The following is a 12,212-nucleotide window of genomic DNA, read 5'->3' on the forward strand; positions in this document are numbered from 1 at the left end:
ATAAAACCAACAAAGCTTTGGTTTTATATGGCAACTTCGTTCAGTGTGGCCAAATACTCAACGGTACTCCTTTAATCAACCTCCAAGAGCGAGAGGCAGAGTGACGCAAATAGCGCCTTCAACCTCTGAGGTATGGTCCTGCAGTCCCGGATAGCACATGGGTAGTCCTGGCGCTCCTCCACGGCACGGTGGCTTCCGTATGGCGCCACACAATAGCCCCCGCCTCCCGAGTACCGCCACTTCTAGCCGCACAGCACGTCGGCTGCACCCGGCACGCGCGCTCTGAACAAGGCACCGGTTCATCGGTAACTGGATCAGCCGGGCGCACTCTGCTCCCCGCCCACCGCCGCCCCCACCTAATCCCCAATCAGTAAGGCGAGAGGCCCGGAGCGCCCCGACAGGGCTCGGCTGTTGATTCCTTCTGACAGTCTAATTGGGCCCGTTGAAAGAACCAGGCGAGAGCCTTTCTGTCCGACACAAGTTCGGACTGTGTCCGGACCTTGAGAGTAAACAGCATCCCTCGCCTGCGGGGGACCTGCGACCCCGCGTTCATTGCGAAACCTGAAGCACTGCATCCGCCTTTACAGCGCTGCGAAGGGATCCCGGCACGTGCCTGGAAGGAAGGATCCGAACACACACCGACTTGGGTGAATGTCGAGAGCTACGAGGGCCCAAATTGCGAAGGTCAAATGTAATCTGCAAACGCCGACATCTGAGAACACCGAACGCTTAAAATGCGATGCGCAGGACGAAATGCACTTGCACACATTTTATAGCATGTGTTGGTATTTCATGCATGTGCGCATTCTGGTTTATTTAGAGTACACTGTAAGGTATATTTAAAACCAAGCATTAAACAGCAGACGGTACCAGTGTAACATTCCTTGGGGGGCGAACGGCATTATAACAGAACTGCAGCAGTCTTAATGAGGCTCGCGCCAGACCTAGTGAGGTTTATAGTAAACATGGTGTATATATGCGTCAGGTAGGAGTCTACAAAGACAGCCATGGAATTCTCAAACATAACCCACGCTAATTAAACACATTACAAAATAAAACAAGCGCCTAATGGCCCGGAACTCAGAGATATGTTAACAAATTTGTAATTTCCAACTTAGGATGAGTACCTTAAAAACACATAGCATATACAAGAGCTGTCATCCAAATGCACCCTGAGCTGCAGAACGCATGAACATTTATCACCGTGAAAAGGAGAGTCCATCAGGCCTGGTGTCACACCGTCCAGCAGCCTGCAGCAGGCAGCTCTCCTATTCGAGACAATACGGCGCTTTCCTTTTCATCCCCAACTATGCTGGAGAGCAAAAGACAACAAATCACAGATTAGGAAAAATCATCTTTCATTCTATTAAAAAACACTCAAAACGCAGTAAAATTTCGGGGGATTTCATACTTCAGAAGAAACATGTTTAATTGCTAATGAACGTCACGTTCTCCCACCACCCCTGACGCAACCGTTCCTGGACGCCGTGCTCCGGGAGGAGGAACACACAGTTCGGTCAGCAGAGGGGCCTGGCACCCTCTACCCCACGCACACTCCCGGCTCGGGCCTCTTCGGGGCCGGGACAGAGCGTGGCAGAGGTGGGTGGCTGCGGCCGCAGCGAGGATGGCACTGAGATGGTGTCGCACAGGGGCTGGTTCATCAGACCGCGCGCACGTACACGCTCACACTACAGGGATTCGTGGACCCTGTATAACCCACGAACGCTGACTCCAGGATATTAAATAATGGCTGCATTTTCATGTGCATTAAAAAAAATGCGCAACGTAGGACGCAAAAGGAAGACTATATCTTTGCTGTTCAAGATTCTGGGGAGATTTTTGTTAATGAAAGTATATATTTGGGTGCGTGATAGCTCGGGAAGCGCCGAGGGGGAGGCTTGTCACGTTCACAAGTATTACCATCTAACCCTTCAGAACGGACATGAGAAGGGCTTCTGCCCGGCATAGAGACCGCTCTCTTTAGGCACCGAAGAAAGGTTCGCTACATTTGTACTGAGGCACTTTCCCCTCGCGCGCGCTCATCTCCCTATTGACAAAATAGGGGCTGGGGGAATTCAATACGCGTGTGCAGGCCGAGGGGCACAGTCAAACTCCACACAAATACCACTCAATAGAAAACACAGTTCACTACAAAAGAAAACCGAGTTTATTTCAATTACACATAATAATAAAAAGGGCAATCAGGCAAGCTTAGCCACAAAGAGGTCCTGCAGGTTTGGTACCACGAGGTATCCCTTTCATTAGCCCTCGTGCCACGGAGAGCAGAGTGCACGCAGTCGAGTTAACTGTCCAGAGGCCAAAGTTACAGAAACTCAGCGATGGTGCAAAAGGGAACAGGGACAACACCATTTCCTATTATTTTACATGTGACGGGCAATGGACTAAACGCAGCAAACACTGATGGGGAAATGGAACGAGGAACCATCTGAGCATGCTTTCTGTTGAAAAATCATTAGACACGATGCAGGGATTTAAAAAAGGAAACCTTAGTGCACGAACATGCCCGTTAACAAGAGTGAGTGAACATTTGCAGTTTTTGCTACAAATAAAACATACTAGAACACTTTTTGTTTGAAACCTAGCCCGACCTTTCACATCTAAAAGGGGGAGAAGAGTATTTTCTCCACTTGTAATGCTTAAAAACAGCAAACCAGTATGTATGATTCGTTTGCGCCTCAATAACTCTGGCGCAAATGCACTTGCGCGCTTCGTTTTTCCAAAGTAACAAAAAAATGAATCAAATTGACTTTCCCTGTATTTTATTTTAGCCCCACTCGGATAAACGGGTAAAACTGTGCAGCCAGTGTAAGAGCGGCAGATCACGGAATGGTTTAGGGATGATAATTAAGGCCGTGATTTTATTGCCAACAACCTACAAAATGGCGGCGTGGAAGCACTCAGGTGGGAGCAGCAGCATCTAGAAACGAAACACATCACCCGACTTTAAGCTCCTCATCCGGGATCCTGGACCTAATAAATACTGAACTGAAAGACATGACTTGCACTGAAACACATACGAGCATGCTCTAACAATATTCACAGGTTTGAAATCCGCTGTCCGGATCTGCGGTGACCAGAAGTGTATTTTCTGGACTCTTTCCGGCCCATTCTCGATTTCAGGCATTCTACACTCCCATGTCCCAGTCCTAGCTGCTAACAGCTATTTCAGAAACACAATTTGTCGTTCTGTAGACACAATACCAGAAAAGAAAAATTGTAAAAATATTAACATTTTGGTACAAAACAAAGTAACAGGAAACGGTTGTGCTGTCTGGGCAGATTCTTCCACCCCGATGTGCAAAGGCGGCAGCAGGGCCGCCGGTGCAGGTCCATTGAGTCTGTTTTTTATTCCTATGTTGTTGGTGCCTCGTGCTCATCTCCGGGACTTGCAGCCGCTCCTGGAGTACGGGCCCGCCCTCCTCTTCTCCGGCGGCTTGAAGTAGGAATGGGTGGGCGGGACAGGCTGCTCCACGTCCGGGTTTTCTGCCATCATTTTCAGCTTTGCCTCGATGGCTTTAATTTTTGCACTGACACTAGAAAGCAAAACAAGGTCATTAGGAAGGGGTTGTGCACTTTCTGCATTCTGCAGGCACTCGGCTCAAAGGCATAGCACAATTTTGCAGCTGCCCTTTGATTACATTCTTACATTTTACAAAGGCAATGCCTCCCAGAGAAGTCCGAGGGCAGCAAAGGCAGCACTTGGTATATTTTTTAATTTTATTCGCCTTCAGAAATATGGCAGTCTGAGAGTTGAAAGCTATCTGCATGGAGAGGTGGTCTGGGACTGCACAGCCAGCCCACTGAATGATCAGGAGACCAGAGTCCGAAACCTGCCTTCTCCAATCACTTACCCTCAAACACCTCTGTTTCCTGAATTGGCAAAAACAGAGTGCACTTAGAAAGCAGCTGAAATCAAATATTATTTTCTAGGCTTTCAGGCTTCCAATGGGGTCAATTCATATGGCGAAACCCACCCTTTTGTAGGCCCTGAACCCAGCGTGCTACAGTGCGCCAGCATAAGCAGATGAGATGGACACACTTCTTTAATGAAAAAATTAAAAAAGCTGGCTCTTATTTTATTTAAACACGTGTAACACACCTGAAATTGGTAGAACAAAATTAAGAATCTTACAGAAAATCACATCAGACATTTTCCAGGTTAAAACTACTGTTCGCATATAAACATTCCTTAGGTCAGTGAAGTATTGCTTTTGGACCGCCCCTATTGAAAGAGCAAATGCCTAAGTGCCTTAAAATACCCTAAAGCAGCCATTTTGGGAGAAGGTTGAGGGCAAAAAAAAAAAAAAATGCGCACCCTGGCCTGCATGCCACTAATGAAGGTTTGGGGACCCTGGCCTGCATGCCACTAGTGAAGTTTTGGGGACCCTGGCCTGCACGCCACTAGTGAAGTTTTGGGGACCCTGGCCTGCACGCCACTAGTGAAGTTTTGGGGACCCTGACCTGCATGCCACTAGTGAATTTTGCGCACCATGGCCTGCATGCCTATAGTGAAGGTTTGGGGACCCTGGCCTGCATGCCACTAGTGAAGGTTTGGGGACCCTGGCCTGCATGCCACTAGTGAAGGTTTGGGGACCCTGGCCTGCATGCCACTAGTGAAGTTTTGGGGACCCTGGCCTGCATGCCACTAGTGAAGTTTTGGGGACCCTGACCTGCATGCCACTAGTGAAGTTTTGCGCACCATGGCCTGCATGCCACTAGTGAAGGTTTGGGGACCCTGGCCTGCATGCCACTAGTGAAGGTTTGGGGACCCTGGCCTGCATGCCACTAGTGAAGTTTTGCGCACCATGACCTGCATGCCACTAGTGAAGGTTTGGGGACCCTGGCCTGCATACCACTAGTGAAGTATTGGGAACACTGGCCAGAGTCCCCTCACCTCTTCCCCCCCTTTCTGGCTTCATGTGAAGTTGTGGACTTCCTGACCAGATCCCACCCTGCCAGACCCTCCTCACCCCTACCCATGGCCATTGCTGTCCAGGAGTGCAGTTTTCGGCACCCTCTCAGCCCCTTCTCCACTCCATCCGTCCTGCAGGTCAAAAGTGCAGGTCTGGACACCCCGGCCACTTCCCCCTTTACTGTGGCGGGACATGAGCCAACTTTGGTACACCTTGGTCGGATCTCTTCCCACCTCCCCCCTGTAGCCCACAAGTGGTGCATCTTGCTGAGCATGAAACTAGTGAAAGTCTCTGAAGGGCACTAACTTGATGCATAAACACAAATACACCAGGGGCTACTTAGGCGCGGTCAAATGGATACATTTATGCCTTTGCAAATGAGTAAAATCCTGTATCTGGGGTCTACGGGTCTCTATTTGTGAAAAGCCAGCATTCAAGCAGCACAACTCCAATCTCTCAAGTTTTTCTTGCTACATTCACGGGTCGCAGGATATTCATGGGAGTCAGGAGAGCACATGGCAAGAGTTGTTGCCACCTGGAGTCCATGGCAAGGGGTGGAGCGTCGAGACCTAAAATCCAGGCTGGAAAGGCACATTTGAAGGAGCAATAATGAGGTGGTTCTCTACAACCACAAGAACCAGGCCCAGTAAAGAACAGCAGGAGGGCTGCATACGAATATCGATTAAGCAGAGGCACTACATTAAACTACATTAAGCAGGCGTCCAGTTTGTGTTTGGCTGTTCTCAATGCACCAGAAAGACCCTTTTTGTAGCAATAGCAAATATATGAATGCTGATATGGTTACGATCAAGTAGTCACATTTGTTAGACCTTTGGAAAGTAGGTGCCAGGCATGGGCGGTGCAGCACCTCAGTCAATAATGGGTACAGGGTACAGATGGTGCTGTTCCAAGATGGAGCTCGTAGGCTGTTGAAGGAGCTACTTCCAAATCCACAAGTGGACTGCTTTGTAGAGATGGCACCCCTCTAGGATCAATCAAATGGCTTCTGAGTATAGATGGAACCAAATAGGACTGCAGAATACACAGGGTGCTGTTCTTGGATCATTAAAAAAGAGGGCCTCCAAGTATAGATTGCGCAGCTCCTGGATCAATTACAGGGCTCCTATTATAGATGGAGCAGCTCTGATCAATAACAAATCTAGCTAAGCCTAGATGGTGCAGCTCCTGGATCAATAACATATCTAGCTTAGCACAGATGACGCAGCCCCTGGATCAATAACAGCAAGCTGAACACAGAGGGTGCAGCTCCAAAACCAGAGCTAGCTTAGCACAAATGGTTCTGTTCCTGGATCAATTACAGGGCTCCTATTATAGATGGAGCAGCTCTGATCAATAACAAATCTAGCTAAGCGTAGATGGTGCAGCTCCTGGATCAATTACAGGGCTCCTATTATAGATGGAGCAGCTCTGATCAATAACAAATCTAGCTAAGCCTAGATGGTGGAGCTCCGGGATCAATAACAGATCTAGCTTAGCACAGATGACGCAGCTCCTGGATCAATAACAGCAAGCTGAACACAGAGGGTGCAGCTCCAAAACCAGAGCTAGCTTAGCACAAATGGTGCTGTTCCTGGATCAATTACAGGGCTCCTATTATAGATGGTGCAACTCTGATCAGTAACAGAGCTAGCTTAGCACAGATGGTGCAGCTCCTGGATCAATAACAGACATAGATTAGCACATATGGAGCAGCTTCTAGGTCTATAAAAACAAGCTTAATACAGACGGTGCAGCTCCAATACCAGAGCTAGCTTAGTATAGATGGTGCTGTTACTGGATCAGTTACAGGGCCTCCTAGCATAGATAGTGCAGCTGCTGGGTAAGTAACAGAGCTAGCTCTGCAGAGGTAATGTAGCATCGATAACAGAGCAAGCTTAGCATATATGGTGCAGCTCCTGGATGAATACGGAAGCCAGCTTAGAATAGATGATGCAGTTCTTGAATCAGTAACAAAACTAGCCTAATGCAGATGGTGCAGAACCTGGATCAACACCAAAGCTAACTTAGCCTAGATGGTGCAGTTCCTGGATCAATTACAGTGGTTCCTAGAGGTGGCAGGGTTCCCAGCCCAGTATCCGGGTTGCCTAGTAGGAGGTGTGTTTCCGGGGTCAATACCAGGTCTGCCTAGTGTAGGTGTTGTTGCTTTAGATGAGTAACAACAGCGGTCTAGTATAGATTTTTCTACTCTTGGTTCAATAATACGGCTGCCTACTAGAAATGCGGCTACTTCAAGGTCAACAACACAATCGTCTAGTACAGATGATGGCGATAAGAGACCAAAAACCAAAAAGGTGGAAGCAGTTTACAACCTATCCTCTTTCTTTACTGCCATTTCAGATCATTTCATGGATTCCACCATTACATGCAAGAAAGGATTGAGTCTCTGTAAATTTATACCACCTGCCCTAGAACAGGTAACTAACTCACTGAGAGTAACTTAGTCTGGCTCTCCACATGATCCGTGCCCTCCAAAGATAGCAGGATCAGTGGCGGGGACTATTGCGCCCCACGTACAGCCATCTTCCAGATCATGACTTGGACTGGCCAATTCTATGTAAATAACAAGGACCCCCTGTTCAAATACTGAATGTGTAATACAGGGAAATAAACAGTGTGTGAAAAGTTAAACATTTGATATTACAGTTAGGGAACCAAACCATATGTAAAGCACAACAAATAATTAAAAAGTACAACAACTAATTAAAAAGTACAAGGTTGAGTTTATTTCTAAATGTACATATTTATATTAAAAAAGAGACTCAGTGCAAAATCATATGCACTAATTAATTATAAAAAAATTAACAGTCATACATACAAAACTTGTATTAAACAAATTTAAACCAATTTATACATAATAAAACAGTGGCGGAAAATGTATAACATCGACGCGCGTTTCGGCGTTAACAGAACGCCTTCATCAGGAGCCACAATCAATCTAGGAGAAACACGGGATAAGTGTTCTCTGTTCCTTGCTCGCAAGGTCATTCAACACTTCCAACGGCTGCGGGACGCCGGTTTAGATTGCGAGCACGGCTCCCGCGGGTTGATGAAAAGGCTCATTCCTCACCGTCTCCAGCGCGGCTTTATTTATTTGCGGCTGTGGGTGCTAACGTAGATTGAAGCTCCGGCGAGCCTTTTTAATTGAACTCTCGGGCTGACGATACAGTATAACGGACATTGTTTCAAGCGGTGTGGTTATCTTTCCGATCGTGTGTGAGGAGCCTGTGCATATCGTAATTGGAGCTCCCACAGGTTGATGTAACTGTCGGCCCCTCATCTTATTGGGCTTAAACAGTAAGCCAGGTGAAGTATAAATTCCACCGAGAATAAAAGTGTTGAAATATCTACAAGAAAGGAACAGAGAACACTTATCCCGTGTTTCTCCTAGATTGATTGTGGCTCCTGATGAAGGCGTTCTGTTAACGCCGAAACGCGCGTCGATGTTATACATTTTCCGCCACTGTTTTATCATGTATAAATTGGTTTAAATTTGTTTAATACAAGTTTTGTATGTATGACTGTTAATTTTTTTATAATTAATTAGTGCATATGATTTTGCACTGAGTCTCTTTTTTAATATAAATATGTACATTTAGAAATAAACTCAACCTTGTACTTTTTAATTAGTTGTTGTACTTTTTAATTATTTGTTGTGCTTTACATACGGTTTGGTTCCCTAACTGTAATATCAAATGTTTAACTTTTCACACATTGGACTGGCCAATTTCCATCTATCTGGAAGAGAGCCCCAGTTCTTCCACTTTTTAAAAAAGCGACTTTGGACCCTAAAACCTCTAGCAGCTATCGCCCCATATCACGGCTCCCTCTCCCTTCCAAGATTATCAAGATGTTTATAAACATTCAACTGATGGACCATATTCAATCTAATAACCATCTTGACACCATCCAGTTCGGTTTCCGCAGCGGCCACAGCATGGAAACAACCTTGATCAAAGCAACCAAAGAGATCAGGCAGGTGCTCGATCAGAGCCGAGGGGCAGCACTTATACTGTTTGCTCTCTCGGCCGCTTTTGATCTGGTAGATCACGGAGTGCTATTACACAGTTTAACCAAAATCAATGTCAGCGGCACTGCATGGGACCTATTGAAAGCTTTTCGTTCTGACAGATAACAGTCCGTCAGACTTTGGGAGTTCGTATTTCAATCTTTCTTCTTTCCCTGTGGTGTTCCCCAGGGTTCTTCACTCAGTCCCACCTTATTTAATATTTATAACACACCGTGGCCAATCTAATTAAAAGCTTTGGCTTTTACTTGACGTCCTACGCAGACAACACCCAGATTGTCGTATCACTGGCCAAAAAGGGTTCAGGGGTAAGCACCAGATTTTGCGACAGAATGCAGGCAGTAAACTCTTGGATGAGCAGGTATTGTCTCAAATTAAATGCAGACATAACAAAGTAATACTCTTTGGAGCACCATCATCCTTCTGGACACCATCATGCTGGCCAGCAGAAAGGGGCTCTATGACTGCTTCCGTTACCAAGGCCAGAAATCTGGGAGTTCTGATTGACCACAAACTAACCTATACAAATTACGTCCGTGCCCTATCATCCTCGGTATTCCTCACATTGAGAAGGCTAAAAAAGATCCTTCCTTTTTCCCCGTTGCACTTGCAAAAAACTATTATTGCATCACTAGTTGTGTCTAAGCTGGATTATTGTACCAGCCTGTTACTCACTGCGCATCAATACATTATTAATAGGCTACAAGTACTACAAGATGCGGCAGCAAGGCTCCTGCTAAAGATACCTAAACATCAATCCGTAGCCATAGCCATAAAAAATCTGCACTGGCTCCCTATCATGCAGAGGTGCACTTTTAATGCACTCTGCATTGCCTACAAGGTACTCCGTGGCCTAGGTCCCACTTGTCTTCAACAAAGTTTTAACTGGTACATCCCAGCTAGAACTCTACAATCTAGCTCTGCAAAACACATTGTTGTACCCAGATTTAAACTATCCACCTGCGGCAGCAGGAGCTTCTTTCTAGGCACTGCCAAAGTTTGGAATGCTTTACCATTACACATAAAAAATTAACCCAACCTGCTGAGCTGTAGGAAACCGCTGAAGACTTGGCTCCTCAGAACTTGCTGGTTGATACATATCTGTTTACTCTCTCTCCATTATTAAAGCCAGTGCCAAGACAACTTTGATCGGGCGCTTTAGAAGACTTAACATAACAACAATGTACCCAATATAACCCAATCCTAGTTATAATTGCCCAGACTACTTCACACATTGACTTTAGTCTCTTCCATTCACAGACTCACTCACAGAGCCACCTGTTCTCGACACCATAGTCCTAATATATTCAGGAAGTATTTGGAAAGTGGAGGGTCTGCAAACTGTATGGATCCATGATGCTGACAGACCAAAAGAGTAATGTTTATTCTCCCATTAACTGATCACTTTCCCAGTGCCCGTGTTCCATTGGCAGTGTCCGCACGTCTGTCTGAATGCCCGGGTCCCAAAGGACCACCTCCACGTAAAAGTGTCAGTGTCTGCGTTCCCAGGTTTCCTTGAGAGCCAACACTCCAATGTTGGAGTCCCAGAGGCCTGCTTCTCAATGTCCATCTCCAAACACCCTTGCCCAGGCCTGCATGCCCTCGTGTCAGCATCTGACCTCCTTCCCAGTTTTACTTTCCTTCTTCCTAGGTACCAATCCAATCAGAAAGAATAAAGGTTCTGTGGTGCACTGCAAAGGATGGCTTTAATCAGAACGAGCTCCAGAGAACAGGAAGGGGTCTACCCTCATCAGCTTAGAAAATTACACCCAGCAGCTTCTGCTGGACTCGGTTAAAGGATTCCGTTGTTTTTCAATATTGTTTATACAAAATGTAGCTCCAGGCTGCGAACAAGACTGCATGAACGATCCCACTTGTAGGCAGGCATTTCCAGAATACAATTGCAGTGTTCAATGTTTATGCCAACGAACGAAAACATCATGTTATATTACACTATCCAAAGGGCACTGAAGTATTCATCCTTAGTTCTTAACTTTCGCAATTTTAGACCAAACACAAAAAACACATGGATTTTAAATGTGCTCATCTATGTGCAGTATGGTGGATGCTGGGAGATACGTAAAACAAATTAAATAAAAAAAAACAGTTTTTGCTGATGTGGTTTTTAACACCTGATTCTACACAGCACACACACAAGCACTGGTAATGCTACTACTAGCGCTACCTCAACATTCAAAGTACTTCTTCAGTCTTTGGTGAGTTTAGGCACTGAATAACCCACGATGCATGCCCTCTATCACTCATCCAGAACATGCACTCCATCACTCATCCAAAAACTCATGCTGCCATTCATCCACCAACTCCAGTATCTACCAACTCACCTATACACAAAAAACACAGAAGCTCATCGACAGTGCAAAACAAATACAAAAGAAAAATGGCACCATCTAAACAAAGTGGGCATATGAGCAATAAAAAAAAGAAGTAAAAAGAAATGCAAAATAGCGGTTGGCCATTTTGAAACGGTTCTATGCATAGGTATATTTCTTTTACATTTTCAACTTGTTGGCTTTAGTTAGATGTAACACGTAGGTCATTTCGGAACTGTAAAACAATGGTACACTAATCGCAGTCACTTTCCAAGATGGCTGCCTAGTTGCCATCACACAGAAAGCCATCTTTAAACCAATTACCATAGTAACTGGCCTATTGCCGTTAACATATGCTTCACACAATAATTAACCCTTTCGCTGCGGCCGCGATTTTACAGCTGTGCGGTAAACAAAAGAACAGGGCGGGCCGTGACTAACCCCAGCCGTCACCAGAACACGCCCACCGCGGGGCGTGACGGCTGGGGTTCGTCACCAGCATGGGAGGGGTTAAGCAATTAAGTGAGACCTATTGCCTTTGTTTTACCTTTTCATAACAAACCGATCAGACCCAGAACATCTGGCATAGAAATATCTTAGTGAACCGCCCAGCTCTACAAACTTTATCATCACAGGCTTGATACCATAACCAACTCAGGCCTACTGAATTGCACATTAGATTTCGCACATGGCAGAAATAAGGTATACAGCTATAAAATTACAAATATGTACCAAATTACTGTCGTACAATGACAAATCTATACAAAATGTTAGATGACAAAACAATATACAACTGCTCCCAGAAGGCCTAATAGGGGGTTGCCCAGTGAAAACCTTCTACTCCTAGGATTTGTCAAAGGCGGTAACAAAAACAAAATCCTCTCCTACCATTGTGAATTTTGA

General features: G+C 45.7%; 1 protein-coding gene across 1 annotated transcript in view; it reads right to left on the reverse strand.

The window, feature by feature from the left end:
• Window positions 1-2,149: 2,149 nt before the first annotated feature.
• Window positions 2,150-12,212, reverse strand: part of RBM18 (RNA binding motif protein 18) — a 133,369-nt gene continuing 123,306 nt past the window's right edge. The window contains exon 6 of the mRNA XM_086921087.1: window positions 2,150-3,554. Within this exon, the coding sequence (XP_086777213.1) occupies window positions 3,395-3,554 (160 nt within the window). The 3' untranslated portion in view covers window positions 2,150-3,394. The remainder of the gene's footprint in view (window positions 3,555-12,212) is intronic.

Source organism: Lissotriton vulgaris, chromosome 5 (assembly GCF_964263255.1).
Source record: "Lissotriton vulgaris chromosome 5, aLisVul1.2, whole genome shotgun sequence".
Taxonomy (NCBI): domain Eukaryota; kingdom Metazoa; phylum Chordata; class Amphibia; order Caudata; family Salamandridae; genus Lissotriton; species Lissotriton vulgaris.